At 42.1% G+C, this 15,801-nt stretch overlaps 1 protein-coding gene across 2 annotated transcripts in view; it reads right to left on the bottom strand.

Moving 5' to 3' along the window:
- The window catches only part of SPSB4 (splA/ryanodine receptor domain and SOCS box containing 4), a 96,100-nt gene that overhangs the window by 46,829 nt on the left and 33,470 nt on the right, over positions 1-15,801 (bottom strand). For both annotated transcript variants that reach the window (XM_054282797.1, XM_054282796.1), the window contains exon 2: positions 6,750-7,606. In XM_054282797.1, the coding sequence (XP_054138772.1) occupies positions 6,750-7,443 (694 nt within the window). In that variant the 5' untranslated portion in view covers positions 7,444-7,606. The remainder of the gene's footprint in view (positions 1-6,749; positions 7,607-15,801) is intronic.

The following is a 15,801-nucleotide window of genomic DNA, read 5'->3' on the forward strand; positions in this document are numbered from 1 at the left end:
AAAAAAAACAAATCCCATTCTGCTGTTTGCCTGCTTCCAAGTACTTCACAGCCCCAGCACTATTTTCAAACAGTGTTACTGCTAGGGCAGCTTTATTCTCCTGTACACAGGGAGCACCAGCACTACTTGCAGCAGAACCACCTGCAGGGCACAGCAGCATCTCTGGACATGCTCATTTTCTGGCCCATTGCCTGTCAATTTACCATAAAAATATGAATTTTGCCATAATATGAAGATTGGTATAGAATTGCCACTCATGAGCCAAAACACATGCTTTTTTTAGAGTGGAATTTTCTCTGAGCTCAAACTAGAAATTAGATTCTTTAACTGCTTCTCTAGTAGAGAAGCTACACTGGATTTAGGAGAAAGAGGCCATTGGCAAAAAGAGCTTGTAATTACAGAAGGGCAGAAACTTCCATGGCTAGAGAGACAAAGGAGTATCTTAAAGAGAAATATAACTTATGACGAAACACAAATGAAACAGAAAACTGTCAAAATTAAAAAAGCATATGCATTTTGGCAATAAAACAAATATTTCACTCAATGACAGAAGCATCCCTGTTTGCCCTGAAACTTGGATTTACAGCCTACAGTTCCCAAAAGCAATACAGATAGAGCAAATCAAAAGACAACAGTCTTTTACAAATTTCCACTTCTAATACTAACCTGTGAGAATTAATTCACATTGCTTAGCAATTCCATCATAGTAGCTCAAGCAAATTCATAAAAGAATTAAGCAAGGCTATCAAGTTGCTATTTTAGTGTAATAAGTACAATATTCACAGTGTAACTTGCTCACTTCAAAGAGAGTTGTAGTCACTGCTCTTCTTATTTCTTAAGAACAGGATACATGGGAAATCAGTGGAAACATGATCAGAACACATTATCAAGAACACATTATTTTTTCCTTAAAACTGCAGATTTGGCAGTTGCCATGGCACTTTTAGGAACCAGAGAGGGAAGAATAAACACTAGGTATGTCAGGATGCAAAGAATCCACAGCCCAGCTATGCACTACTGATGGCTGTTCTTAGCCTTGGGAACTACAGCTTGAAAGAAAATATTCCAGCACCTTCTTTTGTGCTAGGCCAATGATAACTGGATCCCTTGCTAATAAACAAATTAGACAAGACTGGAAGTAAAAAAGAAACCAAATCCACAAATAATTCCCAAACCATAAAACTTGCTAACTGTAAAGCTGATCTGTGCCCTTGGACTGTAAGAGGAGGCTCTGTCACTGGAGGTCTTAACAGAAAAAAGTTCTATAAAACAAACCCATTCATCATTACAGCTAAAATCACACATTTAAATCTGAAACTTCTCTGGAAGAGTGACACTGCACCTGATCTTCTACTACAGTTATCAGTAACAAAAATGCACTACCTAAAGCTGGGGACAAGGACAAAAGAAACCCAACAAGGTTTAGGTAAGAATTTATTATTGCTTAGTGTGGCAACAAAAGAGAAACTCAGCTGAGGAAGGAAAGAAAGAAATGGGGACTGAATAAATGAAGAGTATCTGGGAGAGAGATGTAATGCAGAGACCACCAAGAAGGGGCAGGGGGTGGCTGGGGTGAAAAGCCACTTAGCAGAGTGGCATATTCTAGTGACAATACAGTGATTTCAACCTGCTGGGAAAAGGCTGAGAATTAATTAGGAAGTGTCAACAAATTAGGATTAAAGGACAAAAAAATTCACTTAATCCAGGGAAGGGGAGTGCATTTAGAAGAAAACAAAAACCCCCCTAACAACAGCTATCTGGCTCCTGAAGCAGGCACTGAAAATGCTGTTTCCTGTTAAATTATCTCAAAAGTTAAAGATTGCTTCTTCACAGCATTGGCTGCTTAATTGCTGCTGCTTCATCCTCTGACTGCATGTCTGTAGGGAAAATCCTTTCTAAGGTTTAGCAATACTGGATTTCCAGAGTATGTTATTTCCACTGCAGCCTCCAGAGTCTTGTATTATATAAATAGCATAAAACAAGTTTAGATAAACAAAAAAACAAATCCATTCAGAAATTTTAATTGAAACCCATTGGGGGGAAAACCCAGAGTGCGATGAGAGATTATGGATTTCTTCTGGCAGTTAATAATGTCACAATTTTGACTTAGATTTCTTTATGGCAAAAAAGCCTCCAAGGGGAAAACTATATGTTCATAACTAGCAATTGTGGTATGTTAGACACAGACCAATGTGAATTAAAATAAACTGAGAATAGTAGGAAAGTTGTGCATAGCTCCAAAACTGGTCTTTTAGCTTAGAAGCATCACCTTTAATTCAAAATGCTAAACGCACAGAGCCTCAGGTCTGAAAGAGTTTCAGGGGTTGCACTGTGATCTCTGCACAGCTGAGAGCAAAAGGAGTGAACAGACCCCACAAGCCAGAATTCCTGCAGCTGTATCAGCAAGCAGTGAGATTTGCACTGAGCCCCCTCCTCCCTCCATACACAACAACCCCCAGCTCCTCCCAGAGCTGTGAGGGCCCCAGCAGCCAGGAGAGGCAGGAGCCACAGGGATCATCACCCTCTCCCCAGGCAACCCAGGATGCAGGAATATGATCTACTGTTCCTGGGCCCAGCTCACACACAGGAGCATGGACTGCCTCAGAACTGCCTGAACTCGGCCAGCTTGCAGGCAGAGTGAGCAGGCTACTGGCACACAAAAACAGGAGCTGAAATTTCTGTCTGAATGATCTTTAGTCCACCTATTCCTTCAGAGTAGCTAAATTCAAAGAATATATACTTGGAATAATACTTCTGTTTCCTTTGGGGGTGTAAGTAGAGATGTTACAAGCAGGGGATCTGTTGCATGGCAGGGCTCAGCAGCTGCTGATAGAGCCCAGGGACCTGCGTTGGTGAGGGCCAGGTCCTGCACGAATGGATACAAATAGGCACAGACAAATGTGTTCCATAAATTATACTTGTAAGTAAAGTCTTCTCTTCTGAGACAAATGCTTCCAGCTTCCTGAGCTCAACAATTAATTTCAGAATAGAGTAAGTACTGTGGGAGGTTTAGTGCAAGAACTGCAATGAGTTCAGTTTACCTACTCAGTGACCAAGTTTCCCATCACAGCATTGTTATATTGATTGTCCTCACAATGCTTTGTTTAAACACTAATGGATCAGTCATGATCTGCAATGTACATTTACACAGGAGTGTTTTGCTATTTCTCTGTTCCAGTCTATAAATAGTCTCCAGGACTCCTCATCAGACACCAGATATAAATAGACCAGCTTTCTGTAAACAAGCACATGCCCTGATCTGAAAAGTAACATTTACTGCTTTTATGTTATTTGAGGTTTCTAATTACTGCAATAGGCAGTAAGTCAGAAGACTGATGTAAAATTCTGTCTTCTGTCCAGCTTAGGAACTGGGCAGACATCAGTGTGGTAGGTACTGATAGGTTTGATCAAAGCAGTTTGTGCTGGGAAGAACTCAATGAATTTACTATGAGCACTCTCCGTCCTGTCCCTCTGCCTTTCCTCCCAAACACTGAAAACATCTGCAGCTCCAAGTTTTCTCAAAAAAAAAAAAAAAGGGGAAAAAATGTCTTGTGTAAAGTCAGAGATCATCATCATGTGATGTTCGAGGTAGTTTCTGAAACAGAATCCTGTGGGTATCAGATGCAGCTGGCGGAAGTACAACTGATTTTAATTACAGCATTATTCTAGGAGCAATATCCAGAGCCCAGAGGGGACACAGGTCCTTGATCTTTGACCTGCAGCCTTATCCTCCTGTGAATCTGCCATCCCTGCAGTAATTAACACACTTGAAACTCTGCATCATCTGTGAGGTATGTTTAAGTTCATTGCAGCTGCACGAAAGCCATCCTCTGAGCCTTTCACTCTTCCATTCCTGCAAGCCTTTCACTCTCTGCCAAGCAACTGAAATACAGGGGCCTTTAAAGTATTCAGAGGTCTTCCATTTAAGCAGCAAGTATTGAAAACACTAGAAATCCCTGCCGTGGAGGTCTCCGTTTGCCCTGCAGGACTCCACACAAACAACCATCCCAAGCTGTGGTTTGCATTCTGAACGGCAGCAATCAATCACTGAATAGAAAGTTACCAGGCACTGTTTGACAGCAGCTCCAAGACCAGCTAAGTTACTATGGGCAGTTCTACCAAAAGCTGCACTCCGGAGCAGGAAATACTTCCAGGGAATAGGGGGAAAAAAGATTAGGGGGCAAAAAAAAGGGGGAAAAAGAAGAGCTAACTGGTAATGTTAGAAAGAAATCAAACAGTAACAACTCCCCACATACATATATGTTCAAATGTATTTAAATTTGTGAACACAACTGTTCTTCAATACCTGCTCTGATTTTCACAAGAACAAGCAATCACAAAAACCTGCAATCAAAAGTGCTATGAGTGCAAACTTGGAGAGTGCCACAGCCAAACCCGCACTGTTGCACAAGGGCTGGCTGGATAGAAACACCCTTACTGGAAAAAAAGACAGTGTTTGCTCTGGAGCACCAGCTAAACAAGCTCATTTCGTTTCTTGAATGCTGTTTTTGTTTCAGGACAGGAATGGATCAGTGAACATGTGATAACAAATGATGTGATTCCAGGATGTCAAACTGCCCCACAGCCAAGTGGCTTTAAACTTCCTCTTCACATGATCAGATTAACACTCAGGCCTACATAAAGGTTTGGTTCACAAGTTAACTTTTATCCATGGGTTTATGTGTTTAAAAACAATACAGACTTTGACTTTCTCGGGGATAGTTTAGGAAGCTATCCTGCCTCTTCCAGCAAAATTATCCCACGAGAAACCAGATGGGAATTTTTCTCTCTGCCATCTCACACACCACAGCTATCCTTCTCCACTTAGTCCCTTTTATTTTGTAATTTCTACCAAACTCATTCACATCCTCCTCCTGTGTTTTCATCCTCCTAGAGCTCCCTTGAGAAGCCCTGTGAAAGCTACAAAAGGAATGCAGAACAATTCCTTGTGTGGACGTGATGGACAAAGCTGAGCTGTACTTTGCTTAGCTTGGCAGATATTCACAGTATTATAAAAACTGCTTTCACAAACAAATACTCGGTTTGCAAAAGTCTCTCTCCCCCACAATCCAAGAAAAAGACTGTCAGCACATCATTCTGCAATAGCTGAGTAATTGCAAAATACTTAAGATCCTTGGATATTCCCCTGTATGAAAGCACTTGGGAAGTTGCCATTTAGCATCCAGCTGTAAAACCTGCAGGGCTCCTGTGGATAAAAAGTCTTTCCCTCAGAGCTTATTACAGATGTTTAGAAAAGGTAATCTTAAGCAGGGTCAAACTATTTAATTTTGTTTCTACTTGGTACGTCAGATACAAGGTTAATGAACGGAGAATTAATTTTTGACAGAAAAAATATTTAGACCACTCCGTCCTCATGGAAAAGGATAGTAAATTCTTTTAGAAATTACTAATTAAAAAACAAGTATTGAACATTTGCTCTTACTGCCTTTTTGAAGGACCATGTTCCATTTGAAGAGCCCAAAATAACATGAAAATGTTGCCCAGACATTTATTTTTTTCATACATACATACATATATATATATATATATATATATATATATATATATATATATATATATATAAAACCAAGTTCCACTTGCTACCTTGTCCATTCTTTTATTCCCCAGTTTCCAGCAGCTGAGAAGCTGACAGTGAGCAGCATCCCTTCTTGCAGGATCTGGCCCTGACCAGCACACCAGCACAGGTCCCTGGGCTCTATCAGCAGTTACTGAGCCCTGCCATGCAACAGATCCTCTGCTTTTCACATCTCTACTTACATACCCAAAGGAAACAGAAGTATTATTCAAAGTATATTCTTTGAATTTAGCTACCCTGAAGGATTAGGTGGACTAAAGATCATCGAGACAGAAATTCTGGCTCCCATTTTTGTGTGCCAGTAGCCTGCTCACTCTGCCTGCAAGTTCAGGCAGTTCTGAGGCAGTCCATGCTCCTGTGTGTGATTGGGCACAGACCTGGCAGAGCCCACGCCCTCCTGCGCATGGAGAACTGGACAGGACCCACTTCTGTCACTCACCTGCTGCTGGGCCACTGCCTGGGGGTCACAGCAGCAACATGCTTCTCCTTGTCATCTAACAATTTCATTAGATATTACCCTGTTAGATCAGAAATAGCTCATGCTTATCCAAAACCCTGGATTTCTGGATGATATCCAGACAGAGACTACCTTCTGAAGTGAACTATGGAACACAGCTCTCTTTCAGAAAAACTGCTGAAAGCAGTATTTGATTTGAGTTTCCAGATTCTTGGGATCCACAGCTGCTTCTGAGGGTTCTAAGAAGGCAACTACAGAAAGAAAGTTGTCTGGCCAGTCTTCAAGTATGTTTATGCACACCAAGTAAGAGTTTCCACTACTACAGGAAATTTTTACAGGATCCACAAATCCTATTTGGAAACCACAGATTTAAAACATATCCTCCAGTAAACAAGAGTTCTACTGTTAAATATACCCAGGAAGTCTCTCAGTATCTTTTTCTCAGCCCGTTCAGTTTCTTTGGACACAGAATTCTTGCCACTCTGCCTGTCAAGAAGGAAGGTATTTTGACACAATCCATACCATCATTACCAGACACAGAGATATATTCATTGTGGGCAGTAAATACAGGGTGCAGCCTCCTCACAGTTGAACAGTCTGCTCCCCTCAGCATACTGTCCACAGCAGAAGGAGAAAGAAAAACCTCTATATGAGAAAAATCAAGAAGGTAACAAAAAAAAAAGTGATAACACTTACGGTCAAGTCCATTGATGTATCTCATTGTAATTTCACAGTGCCCCCAAACTGCACTGACTATGGGGTAAAGTTTTTTCCCTTTTAGTCCTCTGAAGGCCACTCCAAGATACTGTCCATCGACCATGAAGCTAAGCGTCCCTTCATCCATATCCAAAACCACCAGTAAGGAGTCTGGGAGTACAAAAGACTCATCTGGTTCCAAAAAGACGGGGTACGTGACCCCGGGCTGGTTTTTACAGTTGTGGTAGAGTTTGTTGCGCCCCAGATCCCAGCCCCAGGATTCATTGTTGCTACCAACCAAGGACGTGTACCCCACCGAGTGCAGCGGCGCGTCGGCCGTGGAGACGCCCACCACGGCGTGAGTCCCGCGCTGCCTCGTGGGCCAGTGGATCTGCCACACGTGCAGGCCCCGCGTGTAGCCCACCTTGCCCCGGATGCAATCTGTGCTCTGTGCCACAGGGTGTCTGTGGAAAGTCAGTTTGTCGTCCTCCTTTACAAATATATTTAACGAGCGATCTTCGTTATTCCAGGCGTGTTTGTACTGGACCTCCAGCTTGGCAGGGGGCATATCCAACAGCATGTCCAGGCGCGCGGGCTTGCAGAAATCCGGGCCTCTCAGCTCTCGTTTCACGGGTCTATAAGGGGGCTCCCTCACATCCACAGACTTTATGCTCCCTGAGATTTTCTGGCCCATTGCTTGGCTGCAGGTTCACAAAGGAGAAAGAAAAGTTGACTTTGGCCCAACGTCACCTCATGAAAGCACCGTTACGCTGAGCCAGTGACCTGACAAGCTGAGTGGATTTACTCCTTCTGTTTGGAGTTTTTTAGCAGCAATGTTTTCAGAGTAAAAAATGCTCCTGAAAGAAAGCAGAAAGTTTCCAGTTAGTTCAAGAAAGCCAATAGGAAACCCACAGCATATTTTTGAAGCGCTTCTTCTCGTCCCTAGGAGCTATTTTAAACACCAGAGCTAAATGCACTCCTCCTTGTGCAGTGTCCTGCAGCGCTAGCCAGGCTGCCAGCAGGATGCGGAGCGCACCAGCGCAGACAGTCATTTCCTCCAATTCATGATAGGATGCAGACATTCCTCACCTTCTGCCCTTCCACCTATTTTGTCTGGCCAAGTTCACAGCGGGCCCAAAGCAGGCAGATGCTGTTCCCCAACAACAGGGACAAACTTTATGTGCTGTGGTAGCTTCACTTTCACTTGTGCTTTTGGTTCAGTCCCAGACACACACCAGGGCAGAAACTTTTATTTCCAGACAAGCTGTGTCCTGGGCCCTGGTGACAGAGACTTCAGCTTCTCTGCTCTTTTAAAAACAAATGCAGCCAACAGCAAATGGCAGCAAAATTTGAATGTTTCTTTTGAATTCACCCTGACTACACTAAATAAAAGGAGAAAAAAACCAAAAATTCATCAAGATTTTGAGGGTTTTTGTTCTTTTTTTTTATAAAGGAGCTAAAAGAAAAAAAAAAGGAAGGCAGTAGGAAAAGGAGCCATGGAAGGACAAATGAAGAATGGCTGTTTCAGTTCTTTGGCAGACATTTCTAATGGGCAGCTACTGCAACAGGGGATGTTCCTAATGCTAATGGACAGCAGGCTAATCCACAGTTCCTGTATTTCAGTATTCAGCTGACCCAGAACACAGTAAGACACATTATGGGGAATACATGATTTTGAAATGTATTATTTCTTTGCGTCTACAGACAAACAGGGCAAAAAAGTACCAGGAAAAGCTTCTCTGCAGCCTGGATAAATTAGATTTGTTCACATTTCAGAGCTCAAGTAGAGTGTAGAGATAAATCAAGAACCTCTAAAAGTACTAGAGGAGTAGAAATTATGACAAAGTCCTATAAACTCAAACACATGATTGACATGGGATCAAATACAGTATTGCAGCAGCAGACATCTGTCCTCTAGCAAAACCAGTGCCAAATCCAGGAATGCTCAAATATAGCAGAGTAGACCCACTCTGTTTATTTATTGACAGAGTGATGACATGCTTCAAGAAGCAAAAAATCTCCACACTCTCAAGAGGCTGAAGAGCCCAAGTGACAGTTGCTTGTCATAAAATACCAAACAGCAGATGGGCAGAAATATTCTTGCAAAAAACATCCTACAATATTTCACTTGGTAAGTCAAGCCCCTGTTCTTCCTTTTAAAGAACATCTACTCCAAATGCACAGTCCCATTCCAAAGATAATTCCTGAAAGAAGCTAAGAAACATGTATGTGCAATAAAAGGGAACAAAAAGAAGTTTAGAAAAAAAACCCTATAAGATTTACCATCCAACCAAGTTTGAGTAGTGAATGAAGTCCTCTTATTATTTCCAATGGCAAATAACATGTAAAGTATTTTCTGCATGTATTAAATACAGACATTAAACCACATCTAGTCTTCTATAAAAAAAAAACAGGAAAAAAAAAGTATAAAGGTGATTTTTCAAAACCACATTACAGTTATTACAGGAAAATATTTTCTGGTGGTTGGTTCCCACAAGAGCATATGCACATACATCAGTGTAAAAGAACCAGCTCACTGCAGCTACTTTTAGTGTTTGAAAATTAAACAATATACATATGTATCCAACCCCTTCATATCACATTTGCAGGAAGACTCACAATTCACAGGAGCTCTCCACATGAGGTCAACTTGAATGATCCCCCTTATTCCTTTCCAAACCATGTAAGGGGAACCCAAAACTTTAAACAGCAATTACATTTAAGCTGATGCTTCCCATTTCCAATAGTGCACAAGCACTCATGGGTTGTTTCAATGCTATGATGCCAATTTGGCCCAGCAAAGCAAGTTCAGTACTTTATTCCACACCTATAATCCCAGGAGAAATTAAATACTGACACTAATACACAGACAGGGAAGCAACAGGAGTAAAAGTTGTAAGCAAACTTTCATTGGAGGATACATGCTCAGGGATTGGGTAATTCCTTTTAAAAAGTGATTGTTTGAGCTTGAAAGGAAATGAAAAGGGAACACGTCAGACTTTCAAAGGGAACGTCAGTGACATCTATTTGAGATTTAGCTCTACATGCCTTTCAAAATTTCTACTTTAAAGCACAAGACAATTGCCACATTCCTGTCAGGGTGCTGAGGGGAGACAGCCGGGGAAGTCCTCAGTGCATCCTGCTGTATCACTTCCTGATCACATGAGAAACTAAACTTGGCACAGATGTTTGCCTGGCAAATCACCAAGAAATCATAAACACTGAATTGACTCACTTGGCAAGCCACAGACATTCTTCCTCACGTGCCCCAAACTGCAACATAAATAGGCAGCTAATAGATAGATCAGTAATTCAGAGGAGTAAATTGCATCATTATGAGTACCTTGATATACACACAACTGTGTCTGTGCTCTGGGATGCCCTCAGTAAGTACTTAATATCTTACAATATAAAGTCTTTCATCACACATGACCATTACCACATAAATTAATTAGATAATTAATATTTTGCCAAATACCTTTGCATGGACATAGTATGGCACAAGAGTGGAAAAATCTTACAGTTAGGCAGCTCTGGTTGCTGGAGCTGAGTAGCAGCTTGTTGTATTGCACTAAATAGTTTATTTAGTTGTTGTTTTGCATTGGGTGATTGGAGATTTGCACTGAGTAGCCTTTATATTGCACTGAATAGTTTATGTTATATCACATGGTTTGTTCAGGCACGATTTCTTACAACAGCTGACATGAAGACTTTATGTGAGGAGCAGCCTTGCCTCCCAACCCAGGCAGCAGCAATGAGAGCAACTCATCCATAAAGTCCTCCTGGCAGCTCACAACAGTCCCCTTTGCTCCTGCAGGCACCCATGTGTCTCAAAAGCCAGATCATTCATGGCCTTGCCCGTGTCCTGTCCTTTTTCACCAAGCAGATGGCAGAGACCCAGCTGAGCCACGGCACAGCAGGGAAGCACCACCGTGCCCTCCATCCTATCACCAGCTGCTGCTGGAGGGACACAGCTCACCAAGGCTCAGCTTGTCTTCACCAACAAAATCCTCCCTACTTCTACAGGTCACACACTGGCAGCACAGATGCCTCAGGAAAGTCACTCCTGCCCCACTACCATGGGGATCTGCAGGCAGCTTCTCCTCACACCAGCAGCTGTGGGAAAGCCATACACACTCCCATGGAGGGAAGGGGAGTGCCCAACAATTCATCTGGCAAAGGTACCCCAGACCTGCTTCCTGTCTGCAGCACGGGATCAATACCTACCCAGCACTACCAAAAGCTGTGGGTCAGGGACAACAGATTATTCCTGTCAGACTCGTTAGTGTTCAACCCACTTACAGGAATACTTGGTTGTAAAACCTTCTTACCATCACCTGAGTCAACAGAAACTTGTCAAAGCACAGTGTCATTCAACTGTTTTTTCACAATCTTACACCTAAATAGAGAAACTTAGATTTCCTTGCCTAAATCTTCTCACCAGATACATAAATATTCAGAAATAGAAAGAGCATAAATTTTCACTGTATAGCTTTACTTTAAAGGTTTTCCCGAATCTTTGCTCTTCCCATCATTTCAAACCACTACAGGGGTTAAAAAACCAAACTATTTCAAACTGGTTTAATATATGATGTCTCCATTACATTGGTTTAGTGACTAACACTACATTTCACCATTTATCCCTGTGTGAGAAGACTGCTGGTTTTTGCAGCTTAAATAATTTCTGTCCCACAGTTTCCCATTCATGCTGAGCTTTGTCAGGCTACAACAATCAGAGTAAATGCACTGTACAGGAACAATACAACTCCAAACAGGAAAAGCATGTCCATGTCACTTAGCAGTATCTTCATCCAGACTGCTAAAATATTTAGGGAAATCATTCACAATAAAACCACAAATTACACTTAGTACATAAAGCTTTGCTGAGACATCACTTTGCTGTAATTAACGAGGGTGCATTTCTTAAGTTTGGTATGCTGGCATCAGTAGAACATAACTGATAAAAGAAACATGCTTTCAGCAAAGTCAGCTTTCAGCATTCATAGTTGTATTTCCCTCTGGGTCACAAACTAGACATGCAGGAAGCTTGACAAAATTGCATAAGAAATGACAGCACATAAACACAATTCAAAACTACATTAGGAACACACCAGGACTCAGGTTAATCCTCCTAAAATAACACTTATCCAAAGAGTGAGAGGCAGAAGATGAGTCCCAGCTAATGACACTGACCAGTGCAAGTGGCCATCAGAAAAAGCAGGGAAGGAGATGCCTCTACCCAACAGCATTGCCAATGTCTACAAAGCACTTCTCACTCTTTCTGCTGTTGGCCCTCATTCATTTTTTTCCTCCTGCAGCCAGACCTCAGTGCCACCTCCCCTGCCAACATGGGCTTTGTCACCAGCCAGCAAGGACCCCTGAATGCCAAGAGAGGCAGCATTGAACCAAGGCCACTCCTCTGTGGGCAACAGAACTGCTCCCTCCCCAGATGCCTGAACAGAACAGACACAGTGTCTGAACACACTGAATGTAATTCCAGTCCCAAAGTCCCTACAGAAGGAATAGGAAGAAGAAAAACACATGATGTGCTACGCTGGGCAGATCAATGAAAGGGGTTTATATATGTTCAAGGACAAGGACTTTTACCCCCAGCCAGACAATGTGAAGGCACAAGGCCCAGCATCTATCAGCTTTGCTCCCAGTGTGCAAACAGCTACATAACCATGACAACACTGTTTTGAGGGTGACAATGAATTAAGCACATTTTTGGCACTTAAAGAGACTGGGTAGCCTGGACTCAACTATAGATCCTGGTATCCAACATTGTTCAGAATAGGCAATAAATCAACAGTGTTGGCTTCCTTGGTCAAACTGGGAATATGCAATAACAATGCAACCAGACAAAAACGCTTGGCTATTCCAAGCTATCCTGCGCTACAGACAAAATTTGATGCTGCATGCACACTTAGCAAGTGACATTTAATATGTGGGATGAACAATGCAGCAGTAAATCATGACTTCTTCAATTCCTGAAAGGAATGCAAATCCTGAAAATCCCAAGGACATTCCTCCATAAAGAGTAACTTGTTTTGTAATGTTACAAAAATGTAATTGTTTCAAAAATCAGGATAAACTTGTTATTAAAAGACTGTGCATTTAGCTGCTTGGAATTAGAATAATCTGAAATACCATACCATCTGTACCATCTGACTTAGAAGCAGTTTAGTCATATGATGAAGAATGCAGAAAGAATCCTGAGTAGCAATGAATACAGTGGAATGTATATTTTTAAATACTTCCATCTACTGTATTTTGGAACGGAGCTGACTTGAGGTTTTGGGTTGGTTTTATGCCTTCCTCTCTCTCCATGTGTTTCTGTAATTCTCCCTTTTCATGCTGAAAGTTGGTTTTAGATGAAGACATTTCTATTCTGAAGAAACATGAACTGAAAATACTTCAAGTCTGTAAACAGTTTTTCTGTGTAATCACTTCTCAGAATACAGCAATGCAATATTTGAAAAACAAATATAGTAACACAATACAACAAAAACTACTTTTTTCACTACGCAAGGCCTTTTAAAATGAGAGATATTTCAGTTCTGAAGTTCCTGAAAGGAAACAGCACTTTTCTTTCCAGGGTATATAACAGGAATATCCATGCAATCCCACAATTACCATAAGGGTACAGATGTTCAAGCTGCTACATCCTTTCTACCACCCTTTCCTAGTCATTCCTCCCTTTTGTCTTCAGCCACCTGCATTCAAATGGCCTTGAAATGGGTCTGCCTCAGAAATCTAAAGTGAGTAAAATCTAGTGTTTTATTTTGCCAGGTTATTTTCAGGTGAATAAGCCCTCTGATCTAGAATACCAGACAGTTATGTAAATACTTGCTCTGGCAAAAGGAAAGAGAGAGAAAAAAAATTAAAATCTCAAAGGCAGAACCATTCCTTTAGGCAACAGTCCAAACCATGGAGCAAATTTCCAGTCACTTCAAGCTGCCCTAAGGGGCACAGCTAAACTTCATCTCTGAATTCAGCACAGGCATGAGCTTCTGCTTACATCTTCCTCTCTCTTCAAAATAATTCATCTTCCACCCTTCTGTCACAGCAAATACCTTCCTGTTTTTTCCAAACAGCTGATGTGATCATTTTTAATTTTCAAGTGTCAGGGTTGTATCAAAAGAGCAAATTAACACTCGAAAAAGGCTTAACACTAAATTGAAAATTCTGCTTTCAGCTCCACTTTGCATTTTACAGGATCCTTTCCCATTTTATATTTCTACTCACCATGCTTCACCAAGTAAGTAATACCAATAGGTGTCACACACATGAGATTTAAAACCCAAGGAATAATTAAATTTTGATATTGCAATTTCTCACCGGTCATTACTACTTTTCATCAGCCTAACCCTTCTCTTTTTAGACAATTCATTTTATATTTTACCTCTACAGCTTTGTAGAGGATCAATAGCCCTACAGCTTCAGTTTCAAAATCAGAACATCCATTAAGTGACAGCCTCAAAATGTGGCTGAATACATTTCCACTGCCTTTCTTTTACTGCAGTTCCTTTTGCTGTAATGTGCAGCGGAGCCAGTTGGCCTTTAAAATGAAATAAGTTAAAAAGCCATAAATGAGAGAAATACTCCTGGAAAGCATCATTCCTCAGTCTAGCCAGCTGCAAATCCCAGGGAACGTGCCAGAGATGATCCCTGAGCAGACTGAGGGAAGGCCTGCAGATGGTAGGAAGTGACAAGCAGGCAGACGAGAGCTCCTCTGGCTTGACAGAATGGTTCACCGGAACTTTACTGCAACTGCAGAAACCGTAACATCACACTGGAGTGAAAATTTGGCCCCTCAGCTCAAGCTTCAGTCTTTGATTGTGTCAGTGTTTTCCAAGCTTGGCAAGGCTTTGTAAATCATAAGGGAACCTTGGTCTGCAACTGGTTTTTACCAGTACCATGGTAAGGATGGGGCTAAGGAGGAACACCCACTAGCAGCAGCTCTGTGGGTGTCGACAACATCACAAGGCTACTGCAGATTGGCCAGAGATGGCTCCACTCTCACAGTGCCTGTCTGTACACTGCAGTGGATGATTCTAGGGCCTTGCCTCACTATCTTTTATAAAAATACATTCACCACCAGCTTAAAATTTGCAATGCTTCTGGAATGGCCACGATACTTCTGTGATCATCTTTGCACCCCAGTCTTACTTTGTGTAATTCCCATTGGACTGAAGCAGTTAGACAACACCTGTGAGATGTGCTCAGCTGAATCAGCCCATCAGAGGCTGTTCCTGATGTCACCTGGATGTCATTCATTCTTCCAGCAGTGCTGCAGCAGTCCAGTGACACAAAGAGACCATGCCTCTGGCCAAACACAGCAGACAAGAGCTGGAGGCATTGTTCCCCTTGTGAACTGAACAGACTGATGCAGATGAGATGCCCCAAAAAGCTGCCTTGGACAAACCACGGTGCACACAAATGCACACGGGGTCAGGCCCATTGCCCCAGTCAGGGCTGCAGTGAGAGGGGGAGGCCAAGGCTGGAGGGAACCCAGCCATTGTTCTTGCACAAACATGCAGGAGATGAATGCATGAGAACAAGTTTGATGCTGAACAAAAGCGTATTCTTTTGTTTAATAGGAAAATAGACTTACACAATCACACCATCTGCATCCCTCCCAGTCCTTCCCCCTCAGCTACTTCAGTCAATAGCCAGCCTCAGCCAACTCTGACAGGGCAGCAGCAGGCTCAGGAATAACTGTTCCTACAGGACAGACAGACATCCTGGAAGTGAGCACATGGAACATCAGGCTGGGCTGCCAGGCCACATCTTGCCAAGAAACCCTGATGAGAAGGAGCTCACATCAAAGCCGTAACTGCAGGCAAAGTGTCCTGAAGATTTCATGTCAAGTCAGCCACAAGACACAAAACCAGGAAGCAATGCTTCATCAGTCCCACAGTTCCTTCTAAACAACAGAAATTAAGTAAACACACTACACATATGTTAAGGAAACAATATGACAAAATCAGATTGCACAGAATCTGTATTTCCCAGGTGATGCAACGAATCAAGTTTCTTTGGAGTGCTG

Source organism: Melozone crissalis, unplaced genomic scaffold, assembly GCF_028551555.1.
Source record: "Melozone crissalis strain CALT ecotype California unplaced genomic scaffold, PUWL_Pcris_2 ptg000034l_1, whole genome shotgun sequence".
In the NCBI taxonomy this organism is placed as follows: domain Eukaryota; kingdom Metazoa; phylum Chordata; class Aves; order Passeriformes; family Passerellidae; genus Melozone; species Melozone crissalis.